General features: G+C 39.5%; 1 protein-coding gene across 1 annotated transcript in view; it reads left to right on the top strand.

The window, feature by feature from the left end:
* The first annotated feature begins 1,243 nt into the window (after window positions 1-1,243).
* The window catches only part of LOC131694619 (uncharacterized), a 50,616-nt gene continuing 37,008 nt past the window's right edge, over window positions 1,244-14,851 (top strand). Inside the window, exons 1-3 of the mRNA XM_058983101.1 lie at window positions 1,244-1,521; window positions 1,579-1,961; window positions 2,087-2,738. Of these exons, the coding sequence (XP_058839084.1) occupies window positions 1,244-1,521; window positions 1,579-1,961; window positions 2,087-2,738 (1,313 nt within the window). The remainder of the gene's footprint in view (window positions 1,522-1,578; window positions 1,962-2,086; window positions 2,739-14,851) is intronic.

The raw sequence follows: 14,851 nt of genomic DNA, 5'->3' as shown, positions 1-14,851 counted from the left end.
GTGTCAGTTCGGTCGACAAAAGCGGAGTTCTTTGTTTTTATTTTTGTTTGGTTACGACTCCTGTGGAGATATGGGGACCTAAGAAGGGCGAAAGGTGGAAATTTATAGCTTTTTAAATCATCAACCGCGGCGGAATCAGCGGAAGTGACCTAGTTAAAAGCACCACGGTGGGACCCTTCGTCGGGTGGTAACCAGTTCGGTGTATCATTTAGAACAAATTCGTTTATGGAATCCCCAATGCCGATGGTGGCAGACTTTATATTACGCATTGCGTAACCGATGTCAACAGAAGGGATGAAAAAATTAGTATTCATTGTAGGATAATTATAGGCAAATTTGATTCAGAGTGATGCAGTAATTCTTCAAATAATTAACGAAAGGGATTATCCCCTTAGGTAGAAATACATATTGTGCATAAGCTGTTGGCTTTCAAAGCCGAACCAAGTTTCGATTTCACTAGTTCCCATCAGCTTAAATAGAGCATCTTTTCTTGCGGAACATCACGCTTAACTCCACTGCTCAATCAAGGACGCCAAGCAGCGTTCATGGGAAGACTTTGTTGCGAAGATATCCCCAAGTTCTACTACGGCAGAGATGTGGCAGACAGTGAACATGCTGAAAGGGAAACGTAAGCATAGCTCAACTGTCATTAAACGATCCAGTGGATACACTGACAAGCCGGAAGAAGTAGCTGATGAACTGGCAGAACACTACAGCAAAATATCCGCAACCTCCAGCTATCCGAAACCGTTCCAACGGAAGAAGGAAAAGGCCGAACGAAACCGAATACAATTTACAATATAATTCCGACTTCACACTGAATGAGTTGCTGTGGGCACTTCAGGACCGGACTGCATCGGTTATCCAATGCTTCAGCGACTGCCATTGTCGGTGAAAATTGCCGTGCTAGAGCTCTTCAACAGAATATGGTGCAGTGGCGTATTCCCATCCTGTCGGAGAACTGGCATAATTGTGCCAATCCCAAAGCCAAATTCAAGCGACACGGATCCATCTGCTTTCCGACCAATCACGTTAATCACGAGCTGTATGGCAAAGGTATTTGAGCGGAGCTAGAGTCGAACGGGCGTCTCGACAAACGACAACACGCCTTCAGGTCCGGTCGGGGTACTGACACATACTTCGCGGAACTAGAGAGGTCTCTACCTGACCGCGATGAACACTGTTTAATAGCGTATCTTGATTTGTCGAAAGCTTACGACACCACCTGGAGATACGTGGAAGAATGATAAACATCCTGAACAGTTTTCTGGCCGAAAGAACGTTCCAGGTCAATGTGGAGGGGCATTTGTCGCCAGCACATCCGCTGGAAAATGGTGTACCACCGGGCTCAGTGCTCTCGGTTACGTTGTTTCTCGTGGCTATTCAACCCATCTTTCGCGTGGTTCCGAACTCCGTACAGATATTGCTGTACGATGACGACATTCTGCTTCTAGTATGGGGGAAGAAAGACCAGTCGTTCCTTCGAAAACTTCAATCCGCAGTGAAAGCCGTCGATAAATGGTCGAGAAGTGTTGGATTTACGATATCTGCAACGAAGTCCAGCATCTTCTATTGCAGCCCGAATGCCCGCCGCGAACCCACGCAAGCGATAAAGAGAGATGGTGTAACTATTCCGACACAAACGCTGCTGAAAACCCTCGGTGTTACCCTCGACCGACCGCTCAACTTTAAAGCGCATTGTAAAATGACGAAAAAAGCTTGCGAATCCAGGCTGCGTATCCTGAAGATGATCGGTGCCAAGTTACCTCGTAGTCATCGTGCGTCTCTACTGCAAATCGGGTCAGCAATTGTTACCTCTCGACTACTCTACGGCATGGGGCTCGTAAGCAGAGGAGCAGATGCAGTCATCCAAATTCTCGCAGCTGACTACAACGGGATGATAAGATTCGCATCTGGAGCATATGTCACGAGCCCAATCCTAGCCAGTATGGCTGAAGCAGGTACTTTGCCCGGTCGACCTAATCGTTCTCCAAACAATTGCACGATTGGCAATCCGCATGATGGACAAAAAGCAAGGATAACGCTGATCTTCCCTTGGTGCATCGAGCTTCCGCTCGTCTGACAGAGGTGGTCGGAGCGCCTCTTCCAAATACTTGCTCTCGTACGCGGTTAACTACTCGGAAGTGGTACGAAGCCAAACCCCAGATCGTGTGGGATGTTAAGAAACGCGTAAAAGCCGAAGATCCTTCTGAAATTGTTCGTCCAATCGTTCAGGAGCTACTGACAGAACGTTTTAGCCGCTCAACAGTCGTGTACACAGATGGCTCGAAAGACGATATCGCTGTAGGCGCAGGAGTTTTCGGAGAACACTTCCAACAATCGATTGGCCTTCCGCCGCAATGCAGTGTCTTCTTCGCCGAGGCTTTCGCAATAAGAACAGCGCTAACTGCGTACCACACGTCAAGAGATCTGCTACTAGTGTCAGATTCGGCTGGCTGTCTATCAGCAATGGAAGCTGGTACATCCCAGCACCCGTGCGTCCAGGAGATTGAGAACATGCTTCGAAACCGTCCAATTAAGCTGTGCTGGATTCCGGGTCACGCTGGCATGCGCGGTAATGAAGAGGCAGATCGGCTCGCTGGAGAAGTCAGGGGCATTGCTCCATTGAATACATCTGTTCCGGGTGCAGACGCCGTCTACCAAATCAAAACAGTCATTCGAAACCATATTGATCAGCGTCCGCTGAAGTCAAGCTTCGTGAAATCAAATTTGACACGGTGAAGTGGACTGACCGCGAGAGCTCGGCTGATCAGCGAGTGCTTACCCGACTGCGAATTGGACATTCTCGACTAACGCACGAGTTCCTGTTGGAGAAAAAAGCCCCACCAATCTCCGAACGCTGCGGAGTAACTGTTGATGTCCGTCATGTGATCCGCCACTGCAGGAGATACGACGAAGCTAGGAAAACAGAACGACATTGATTCGACGAGTCTACGAGTGGCTTTATGCAACGAAGGAGAAAACGAAGAGAAACTGCTGAATTTCCTCAAGGCGGGAAATTTGTATAAAGAAATGTGAAAATTTCGAAATGTACATTGTATAATTATGTAATTGAATGGGAAATTTGAAACTAATTTTCTTCCGACACGAATGCGCCCCTTCGGTGTAAAGTGTCGTTAATAAATAACAACAACAACATCACGCTTAACTAGATGTTTGTCTAGGACCACAAATACAAATCGTGTCTCTGTGTTTAAAGCTAAGCGCTAGCTTAAACTTGGCACTAAGTTAATGTCGGATTCTGATGAGACAAAGTCGAAACGCAAATTCCATAACGAATGTATTCAAATTATTTTTTGTAAATATAAGCGACCACGAGTGGCACAATAGTTAGTTCTGTTGCAATCGTAGAGTAATAAAGTCCGTCCGCAGCAGTGAATCAGGCTTCATTAAGTCTTCATCAGTATTCGACGAAACGGGCAGTATCGAGTCTCGCTCATGGAAAGGTCCTCCGACTCGGGTCGCTTTGAGAATACCCCTCCAATTTCTGTTTCAGTTAGGAACAGCTTTTTTCGTTATCCGAAGAGAGCCAAACGATACCCAGTACAATACAAATAATGACTTAAGCCAAACCCACTAAAACTGAGGATGAAAGAGGAGGGAGGGACGCGTGAAGGTGCTACATCTAGACGTTCAAATGATCAAACACGATACGATGATCAGATAACGACGGTTCGAGCTCGTTGGATGCGAGCAAGTGTTGGCGAACCGTCTGCCATGGCTCTTAATGCTTAATTCCGTCAGAGCAGAGAGTTACATCTAATACTTCTTCTCTACCAGATCGTGCAAATGTTGGGCGATTTCCTACATTAAGTATATACAGATTTGTGCTACTTAAGTATTCCATCAATTTGGTTCCTCTCCAATGGATATCTGAGCTTCTTGAATTATTAGGTAGGCCTCTGTGTCACTGCCGATTATGAGTGAAACCCCCACTTCTGCCACGGTATGCTACAACCCTTTTGAAATCATCAGAAGATGATGATTTTTTATGCGATAAACATACCAAACAATGGACGTATTTCCTGTTTATGTTATCAGCAGCTATATTGCCTATGACAGCACAAATATTGCGAGTTGTGAGGTCGGATATGAGACATGCGTCAATAGCACTTTTGACAAGTCCACATTACTATACGAGTTTTATCATTTTATTGTGTTTTAAAGTTTATGAAATTTGGCACGGTTACAATTGTTGTTCTAATCACCTAGGAACTGATATTCACGGGGAGTTTAATATGCAGGGAAAATACGCATTGTTTGGTCTGAGTAGGAAATAAATGGAACTTTCAATGACAATGCGTACTTTTCGCAAAAGTTGTCGGATATATTAGGTGGATAAGTGTAAATTGATCAATTCACTTGGGCGTTGTCGACTCTATTTGACCGCGGCGGGTGTGATGGTTGGTTCAGGGTAGTAGTTGATACCTGGCATCTAGAATAATGTTGATAGTTGTATATGATTATTTCGCGCTTGGAAATGACGAATCGCTTCTTCCTATCGTTAATGTTTGTTCGAGACGAATACCCAACTAGTTCAAATGGAAAGCTTGAGAAGTTTCTTTTGTTCGAAGGAGTCATTTCCAAAAGTAGAGGTTAGTAGCGATAGTTTCTTCAGTGAAGGAAGATTGTTTTGGCAGAACTATTAGAAAATTGACACTAATTTAGCATTATTTTTCCAATACGGATTATAACTACTAATATCGCCTTGAACTGAGATTTCGTTGAAAGTTCAAGATGAAATATTGTACAGTTGAACGAAGTTTCCCTGCCTATTTCAGGAAGATCATCCGTCTTTATGGGGCACCTAGGGGACCTAATCGAACAACGGAAGTTATATATACTTGTGCCGCGCGTTCGTTTCTTTATCATTCGTTGCTCGGCTTTTGAACGGTTAAACTTTGCACATCTGAACGAGTGCGGTAATTTTGAAAGGTTATTTATATAAGCCCGTGTGTTCGTTTTTTCTATCATTCGTTGCTTGGGTCTTGAACGAGCAACACATGGACTAGAACATAAACCCGTGCTCTGGCTATGGGAAAAGTTTATCGGGCGCTTTTCGCTTTGCTGTGAGGGAGATTGAACTTTGCACACATGAACAAATAGGATGTACGCACCTTGATTTGCGATGTTCATACTCGATTGATTTGGGTTTGGATAGAATGCAGCTTGCAATGTTTATGACTGATCTGGATCTTTACAAATGATAACAGCGATCACAATCCGGATCGTGTAAGGAGAAGGAACTGTTAGCGTTGTTTGCGACATTGAAAGGCTACGTGCGGAATTGAACCACGTAGGGAAAGCATAAGGAAAGAGATGCGTTCTACCGAAAAGTGATCGTCCCAAATAAAAAAAAAAAGAAATCTAACCATTGTCCTATAAACCGTTCTAGCACCTAGAAGCCAAAAGCGAAAATTGTGAAGACGATCTTTATAAAACAGAAAAATGGTGCAGAAAGCGCACCTGTCAGCAGTTAGACACCGGTAAGGTAACTCTCATAATTAAGCTTGGATTATTGCTAACGATTTGGTGCGATTAAGAGTGGGCACAAAAAAAACCCTTTGTTTTGTTATTTTTTTGGTTGGCCCCGTTTCATGTCAACGACCGATATGGGAGATCGCTAGGCTCCCACTTTTATTTCAGGGAATACCCCATGGAAGCCACTTGGGACCGTTGATGTTTCCACTATACCTCAATGATGTAGGTCTAGTTCTGAAGACTCCACGATTGTCCTGCGCGGATGATCGGAAGATTTTTTGTTTTATTCCTTCAATTAAAGATTGCAGATTTCTCCATCAGCAGCCTCAAGTATTCGCTGATTGGAACAATATGAATATGAATATATCTGAACACCCGAAGAATTTAGATTGGATTCCTTTCTCGCCAAGAGATAGCGTCACATTTACAGAAGTGGACTATATTGTTAATGTTTAATATTTCAGTTTTTGGTGATTGGCACCACTGTTATCGATTTTGCTACAGCCCTTCTGAGAGATGCTACTTTCGAAGTCTGGTTTTTAGCAAAGATGTTTAGGAAAGGAAATCCTCATATAACTTCTTGTTTTAGTAGATATTCCTTCTTGTGCGTTATCAATGCCGCCCTTATTCAGAGACAAGGGAGGAAATAAGTTCGTTAGGTTTGTACACGAGACAGATGATCATGCAGATTTTCCCCACAGTAACGACACTTTTCAGTATTCTCACTGCAAGAATCATACGCATAATTATTGTCGCCTTATTGCTGCAACAGATGAATGCTTGGTCAATTCACTTGCAATTAAGGTAGTTCATGATCCACAGTACAAAAAGACGGACAGGCAGACGAACCTGGTACAAGCAGTTATAGCACAATAAAGCGAATCCACCGATGGTTACCCGAAAAGAATGATTGGAGATATTATTTCCTTCCACTTATACTGAACTTAAACCAATATGTTCACCGAAGTAAAAGGTCGCTAAAAGTAGAAACAACGAAACAGGAGTGAAACATGTCGCCATCACAAAAATATTATGCAATAGAGTTAGAGGCTTTCCGTGCGCAATTGCTGAACACGACACAAAGAATCACGTATAAAGAGTCGGACCGCTTACATAACTTCACGAACAGTTCTCTCTCCGCACATATTCTCACTGTTTCCATAAGACGAATGAATCGTAACATATGCCTTATAAGAGTTTGTTATAATTTCCAATGTGTGCTCCAGTCACAATATTGCCAATACAAACTCCTGTCCACGTATACTTTGAAGTATCCAGGTTGAAAAATGGGAGACGAATAACCACTGTACGTTGTTGTGATTCCGGCAGTTCCGGATCGGTTTCTGAAGACTATATAGCATTTTGATTTTTGTTATGGCCTTGTTACCTGATCGATGCTGATTACACCGTCAATCTCGACGCGACGAGCGGGAACGTAGACCAGACACGATAGTCCTCCGTGAAATGTGTTCGCAGCAAGCAATCAACATTCAGGTCAGTCTCGGTACAAAGATATAACTTGACTTCGGGGCGGGTTCTTGGTTGATATGTACATGTACGCTGCATGCCGAACGATCTCGAGGCTGGTTTGGTCGAAGAAGGATAATACTGTCAACAGTTTTGTTATCACCCGTACAGCTCCCATACGTACTAGTTTGACTCAACATGTCTCCTATAATTGATCGTCACCGAACTGGTTCTTCGGTCGATCTAGTTATATATTCTTAAATTTCGTACACAAGAGATTTAATCACAAAAAAATTAATAAAATTAATAGAAAAAGGGCAAAAATTACAATCGCGCTGAATTCTCTTTTTACGCGATGGATGCACGTATCAAATAGAAGAGCAACAACACTGTAAAAGAATGTTTTTAAATTCTCTTTAAATCATAGAGGTTTTAACCACGCGCTATGCCCGCCACTCGCGTATATAGAAATTTCTATAAACTTTAAAAGCAAAAATAGTAATTACGCCCAATACGAGCGATAATGACAAATGTATCTAAAGCAAGATTGAAAAAGCAAAGTTTAAAAATAGAAAAAATAGATCAAGAAAAAGCACAAAAAAGAAAAATATAAATATTTTCTAACGAATAACAAGGATAGCAAAAACGGCTAAAATAGAAAAAATTAAAACCTAGTTAAGATATCAAACCAATATCAAAATGAATGAAAACATAATTAACAGAAAAAAAGTCTTAAAGTCTGCCGAAAATGGCCAACAAAATCAATACAGTGAATACTAATAAGTACACTCGCGTGAAATTGCCAGTAGCTCTGTCATACATAGTAAGGTTTTCAGTACAGTGAATGCTTATTTTGAGCCGCTCAAAATTCTTTCATATTCCGTCGCGAAAACAATCGCTTTGTTTACTACTCTAAAGTATCGGACCAACATTCCTCCCTTTTCCTCCTGTACCCTCAGGCTTGGCCGGCATCGCTGGTGATAGTTCCGTCAGAGCAAACGGAATCTTGCTTGCACTTGTGCAATTCTGCGAGTCCAAATGCTCGTATAAGGACACCAGATGCTTGAAGGATAGACCGAACAAGCAAAAAATAAATGAGGAGCTGAAGTTTCTATTCGCCGTTGTTACGACATGGAAATGATAATTTCTGAAGAACAATTGCAAGTTTAGAAGAACGATGTCTCTGACAGCTTACACTCTGTTGAGCGAATCCTCAAAAATAGTGTAGTTCCGGACTATTGAATTTTGTTTTACTGTAACAGAATAATATAAATAATCACCCAGAAGTATTGAAAATTCATCCAAACAAAAAGGACGTTGGGACTATTTTTTGTAAGCATTTAAGTGCTGAATCGAACGGCCTAATTAGAATGTTTAGTTAAGCTCACGTTCTTAAGTTATGCGCCTTTAAAGCCAAAAATACTGCACAATGTTCAAAAAACTATTTTTACGGACAAAAACACTCCTAAAACTGACAGGTACCGGTACACCAAACGTTCTATGACTCTGTCGATTTTTGTCGTACCCTGAAGGACATGTATAACCACTGAAAAGAATAGCAGATAAAATGAATCTATCAAAATTCAAGTGAAGTGAATTGAGATATTCTCGCATAGTTTTGGAACGGGCGTGATAGGTAGATGACGGAAATCGATGATGAACGTCATTTTGAAATTCATCATGGTAACTTCTGGTTGAGCAAAGTTCCTTACAATACGAGTATTTTTGGAACGGGTTTGTCGGGTAAATAGCAATTGAAAGTTGTCATTTTAAATTTTCAAGTTGTGTCATGCGGATTCCGGAATCTTCAGCTAGTGTGAAAGTACCCATTTTTTCCGGGCATAGAAAATTAGGTTTTACCGGTTGGCATCATTCATGACCGTACGATGGCATCGAAAATCGCTCTCTGACATTAATTCTTGCACTCAATTCTGAAAACATTAATAATGCTAAGCACATCAAAAATTTTGCTTAACCGCTGTCGCCATCGCATATATCAAAATGTATTGAATACATCGATTTCTACCATTTACTCGTTAACTTTCTTCTGAAAATCTTCACTTTGTTTCATATAGAATTGTTGGCATACAGTAAAGACCCGATTTGATCAGCCCCCGATTTTGTCTACCATGTAACTGTTCAATCCTTACTACAGAAGAACTTTTCTATTAGGTAGCAAAAGAAAAAAAACTCATTATTGTTGAAAAAATGTTCTTAAAAAAAGGGAGATTCGATGCGCTATTAATTTTCTTTTAACTTTGCTGAAGAAACCTATGCACGAAAATCGTCTTTGAGGGGATTGGAATGACTGTGTGCCGTCTATCTCAACAACGTTAGCGGGAATGTACATTTTTGTAAACCGCAGACTGCATAGCCGAAACACTAAATTCTGTCCAGATAAGAGAGAAAGTGAACCTAAGGTTAAAACCGCTATAATCAAAATTAAAGAAAAATAAGTTTGAGCAATAGAAAGGTGAAAAAGAAGCAACAAGTGCAGAGTTGGGAAAACACGAGAGTAAGCAATAACCAAAATCTTGAAAATAGTTGAAATTGCGCTGATAGCACAAAATAGAAAATAAAACAGAAATAGCAAAATTATCCTATCGAGTCGTTGATAATCAGTCGTTGATAATCAAATAAAAATGCTCTGTCGAAAGCCAAAAATAAGGATAAACAACACACATATTTGCCTGAAAAGTTTCAAATCAATATCTCAAGCTCAACAGTCCCCTGTATGTTAAAGAGAAAACGTAATTTAGCAACAACGTAAACGAGTACCAAAATGTACAGTGAAACAACTCGACACAATACCAATTTGCTACAGTACACTTCACCGTAAACACTTTGCGAATAGATAATTCACTATTTTGTGTGATACATCGTACTCTACATTTTCGCCCCATAAATTAAGTTGAAACAATGACTATTACACTGAGAAACATTGATGCAACATCAGACGATGACAAATACGCCGACAGATCGATCTGCGAGCCAAAGGTTAGTTGGTTGGTGGGCAGCTATTTCTGAGAAGAGTACCAGTACCTCTGAGCCGTTGTCTAAAGTCTTACATCGAATCTTACATAAGTAACAAGTCTATTAACTCCAATAACCAAATTCTCCATCCTGGTAATCTTGCTATTGTATGGCACGAGAAAGAAATATTTGTGTCAAAAAAATCTGAATATTTAGAAAAAAGAAGATTTTTGAATTTGTTTGACTGAGTTGTGTGAAAAACTGGAAGAATGCAGTTCAAACTGAAATGTTAGCATCGCTGTTTAGGAGGATACTAAAACGACCAACTCTACATTAGTGACCTATGCAGAACAGATTCTACGATGCCCATTTTCCTAACAAAAACATTCTGATTATTTTGGACACATTTAAAACTCCTTACACGAAAACCGTCACATTTTTGCTTGCTCCAGCATCATCTTCTCCCTCTACAGCTCCTCCAGTACAGTACGCCAAAGCGGAACCCTCTTCGCACCAGCGATCGGCCTTTGTTGTGATGATGCTTTATTGGAATTATGTCAACACGGGAAAATGAAGCATTATTTTTCGACAACGACGACGACGCGACATTGATACTGCTAACATTCATTAGACCGGTCCCGCCGAGACTATTATGTCAACATAACCTGCTTCTTTTCTTTCTTTTTCGTTTCATTTCGTTTTCCTTTCTTTCTTTTTTTTTGGCAATTTTCGACTGCCTCCATTATGCAATGCCGCTTCCCTCGCGACCGACTGCAGATGCTATTAATTTTAAATGCAGCCGAGCAAACATATGCAGCAACAGTCTGGCATCTCGCGTTTGTGTTTGTGTGGTCGGTGGGGGCACCACTCAAAAAGCCCTCCGAAAGATTATTTTTGTGTCGTCTTTCAATGTGTCGAATGGAATCTCGATGAGCATACAGCAGCTACTAACAGCTAGCTCATATAGGGAAATGGGTTGAAGAAAAAAAAACTTACTGACAAAGAACGATGCGTTCCTCCTCGTGCACTTTTGAGGTTAGGACTGTGCTGCACCCTGCGGCTGCTCCGGTGTTTGACGGGAAAATTTGCATATGCTTGCTGTGTGCTCACCAGTCTCGGGCGACTTTGACTCGGTGGTACACATTTGCCATTGATGCACGGCGCAGAGCATGGCCTCGGGATGCAGCGAAAAAAAACATAAATAAAAGGGCTGCTTTGTTTTTCAATATATATACTACCACACACACAACCACACATTTTCACATAGTTGTACACTTTTCTGAAGAGTTTAGACTCCGGACTCTGGAGAGGTTCCACTTGTCTTTCAGAGTGGAGGAAAAAAAAGAAAACATCACTCCTGGAACCGCCGGGAACGTACAAGGAAGAAGGAACATTGAGGTTATGTCGGGGAGATGAATCTGCGCTGGCGGACATCATCAAGCAGGAATGTGTGTTAGAAGGCCAGGAGAACTTCTTGCCCGCCGCCGAAAACAAGCAGAACAACACGGGGGGTAGACCGAGCGCCGGAATCAAGACAAGGACGGACCGATGGAATTCGGGGCTTCTTCGCGGTTGCGAGTAGGTATCTTTTAAATATTTTTACTTCGAAGGACCATCAACAACAAACAGTGCCTAATTATACCCACCGGAGAGGTCGGTGAGGTTTGGACATAGAGGGAGAAGAAGGTGAAGTGATTTTGTTTTCTGCATCATTTTCGGGTTGTTGTGTTTTGATCTGGGAAACGAAATCTGAACCAGAACAGGGATTGCGTGATAGGGAAGAGTTTAGCATGATGACGGCGGTGAAGGAATATCGAATGTTTCTCAAGTGTGTAGGATTACGTAAGAGATTGCGCCATCACATCACATACGTTTTAGTGGTGTTCTTCCTTGGAAGTTTTGGAGTGGATTTTACTTCGTATGGGGGTTGCTTTACACAAAAATGCTATTAACCAAGTGGATTCCGGGCGGTGTTCTTCGTGCTTGGTGTGGCTTTGGCAGGGGAGCAGTTGGAGTGTGATTTTTGGAACAATTGAAGCTAAATCAATTGATTCTATGGTAAACCTGATGCCTGAGAAAATTACGCTTGCATCGTTCAGTATAGTAGAATAAAAACGAAGGACTGATACCAATATTTGTGTCCTTTTTACCAATCAAAGATAGCTTCTCTATTTAGATTTCATTGACATTTATTTTTTGCCTTCAAAATAATGTTTCGAAACTAATTTGTTGAGCTACTAGATTACTGAAAGTATTCCACAAGTACAAATTCAGTAAACGTAATATGAACTTCTACTCTCGAAGAGAATAAATCCCGGTCATTAATGACATCCGAACCAGTGATAATAGATAGTTCCAGTCGAAGGCCATAGGCCCAAACATATAATACAGTACCAATTGTTTGGCGTGCCATTAGATTTAGTCTCCCTATATTTTGAAAACGGATAGGAAGGTTACGCACCTCAAAAAGACCTTATGTTAAATTATAGCTCAATCTGACCTGTCGTAAAAATACCGCAAAGCGATCAGAGCTCAAAAAATTTTACCCGTAAAAAAATTACCAAAGGAGGGACGAAATTTCAGAAATCGATTTCGTATTTTTTTGCCAAATGCTTTGGAAATGCATGAAACGTCGAGATCTAGTGCCTGCGATTTACAATAATTTTGTTTTTGGATTGACGTCCGATCTCCAAATACAATATATTTCTGAAGCATATGGCAACGAAAATACGAGTTCGAGTTTTGAAATTTTTTTGGGGTTTTTTTGTTGACGGATGAACATTTTCTAATATTGACATTTGCGATACCATTTAATCATGTACGATTGAACTAGTATTTTGCGAAAGGATTTTTTGCTAAAACGTTTACACAATATCCGTTTGATTTGAAATTCAAAGATCACTTTTACCTCATACGTCCATTAGCACCCTAGTGTTCTAGGCCTTAAACCTTTGAAGCTTATATTTACTCAATACATCACCCATTGGCTAAAAACATGAAACACAATCCTAATCAAATTAACAAATGCGTATTTTTCCTGCATATTCAACTCCTCAAATCAGTTCCCAGCTGGTCATAGTTGATAGTGAGCAAAAAAGTATAAATATAGATTGCTCCGTAGGTTATCAATCTAACCCCTACCGGAGGGCACTTGGCCCTATACCCATCGCTCTATCATCGATATTCGATGTGATATCTGTTACGGAATATTTATTATTGTCTATACAGTAGATTATCCCACAAAACCAGGATTGCCAGGTACTATGGCTCAGAGTGAAGTAATTTGAAACACTTCTACCCATTTTGATTGCTTCTATATTGTGCGTGGGCAAAGAGTCATGTCTCTTATTTCTGTTGTGGAAATTGGTATGTATAAAAATAAGAGAATAAATTGAACCAAAAAATGAGATCTGATTCCAACTTGTACACAATGGTGATAGTTTGGAAAAACGTAAAATAAATCATGCAGGAAAATATCTAGTTGTTTCATTTTGCTCTTCTTATCTCATTCGCTGCCCTTTTTATATTTTCCAATTAGAAAAGGTTCCAATTAGAATGCTTCAAACGATTTGTGCGCAATGAATTCAAGTTTGAGTAGGTGGAAATTACAGAAACGAGATTGGGAGCGCAGCGGGCAAAGAGTAAGATTAAATTATTTCAGTAAGTTTAAGTTATTTATTGCAAACTGGTACATTATAGAACTGAAACACCAAAACTATCCGTTTTGTGTTTAAAATTGGGTCTTCACAAAGAAACGTTATAAACTTCGACGCGTTAGCGCTACACCAATAGCCAAGCCAGGATACCTTATTTAAACCACTTCCGTCAGGATAAGCTTCTTATCATCCATTAGTAATTGTTCCACCTAGCGCGCACTGTTGGTCTTATTCGAATTTGATTAAAGTGAATGAAAACTGCGTTCTTCCTTGGTTGGGACGATTCTATTTTCTGTGGTTCCGAAATTATTTCACAACCAAAGCAACGATGTACTGTACTGTTTGTGCAGTGAATAAACAGAAAAGCGGGAGGTATAATTATCTACTTGCATTGCCGAGATGGATATTTGATTTTTTAAATTGATTAAACGTAACGTTGAATAGAAATTGGCAAACCAGGATGACAATTTACTATTGTAAACATAAAAAAATCAAAGGTTTTTAAAATTTCTAAATGTGAATAATGATTTATGGAATGAAAATTAAAAAATTAACCACAAAAAATAAATTAAAAAAAAAAATAAATTGGATCAAAAAATAGAAATTAGAAAATAAAATTCATAAATTTATTGATTAAAAAACTGAGAAAGCAAATCATTGAAAATTTTAAAATCCATGAAATAAAGAATTAAAATTTCTCGAAAATTATAATATTTAACTATATAAAAAATATTAATTTAATGAATTAATAGGTTAAAAAATCCAAAAAGTAAATAATTTAGAAAAATGAAATATTAAGAAATAAAAAAAATTAAATTTTGAAGTGACAAAAAACATTTTTTTTTAATTTTAAAATAACATAAAAATAACATTTTTTTTAATTTAATAATCTAATGATTAAAAATTTCACGGACTTTTAAAAAAAAAAAGAATTAAAAAATCAAAAGACAGACAAATAAAAAATCACGAAATTAAAAATAATTATTGATTAAAGAAATAATATAATAAAAAAGTATTCCAAAATTCAGAAACATATGGGCTAGAAAATTTTAGGATCAAAGAATTATAGAACTAAAAAATAAAGGATTGAAAATTTGACGAATTTGAAAAAACGTTTAGGATTGATTTTGAAAATTCAAGAAATAACATACAAAATAAGGAAATGTAGAAATCAAGAAATTTGAAAATTAAAGACGAAATTCCGAAATTTAAAAATAAAGTTAGTCACTGATGCAAAAAAACAAATTCCGAGG

The sequence above is a fragment of the Topomyia yanbarensis genome, chromosome 1 (genome assembly GCF_030247195.1).
Source record: "Topomyia yanbarensis strain Yona2022 chromosome 1, ASM3024719v1, whole genome shotgun sequence".
NCBI lineage: Eukaryota > Metazoa > Arthropoda > Insecta > Diptera > Culicidae > Topomyia > Topomyia yanbarensis.
Note: the sequence above shows the minus strand (reverse complement) of the source record. Positions and strands in the feature narration are given on the sequence as shown.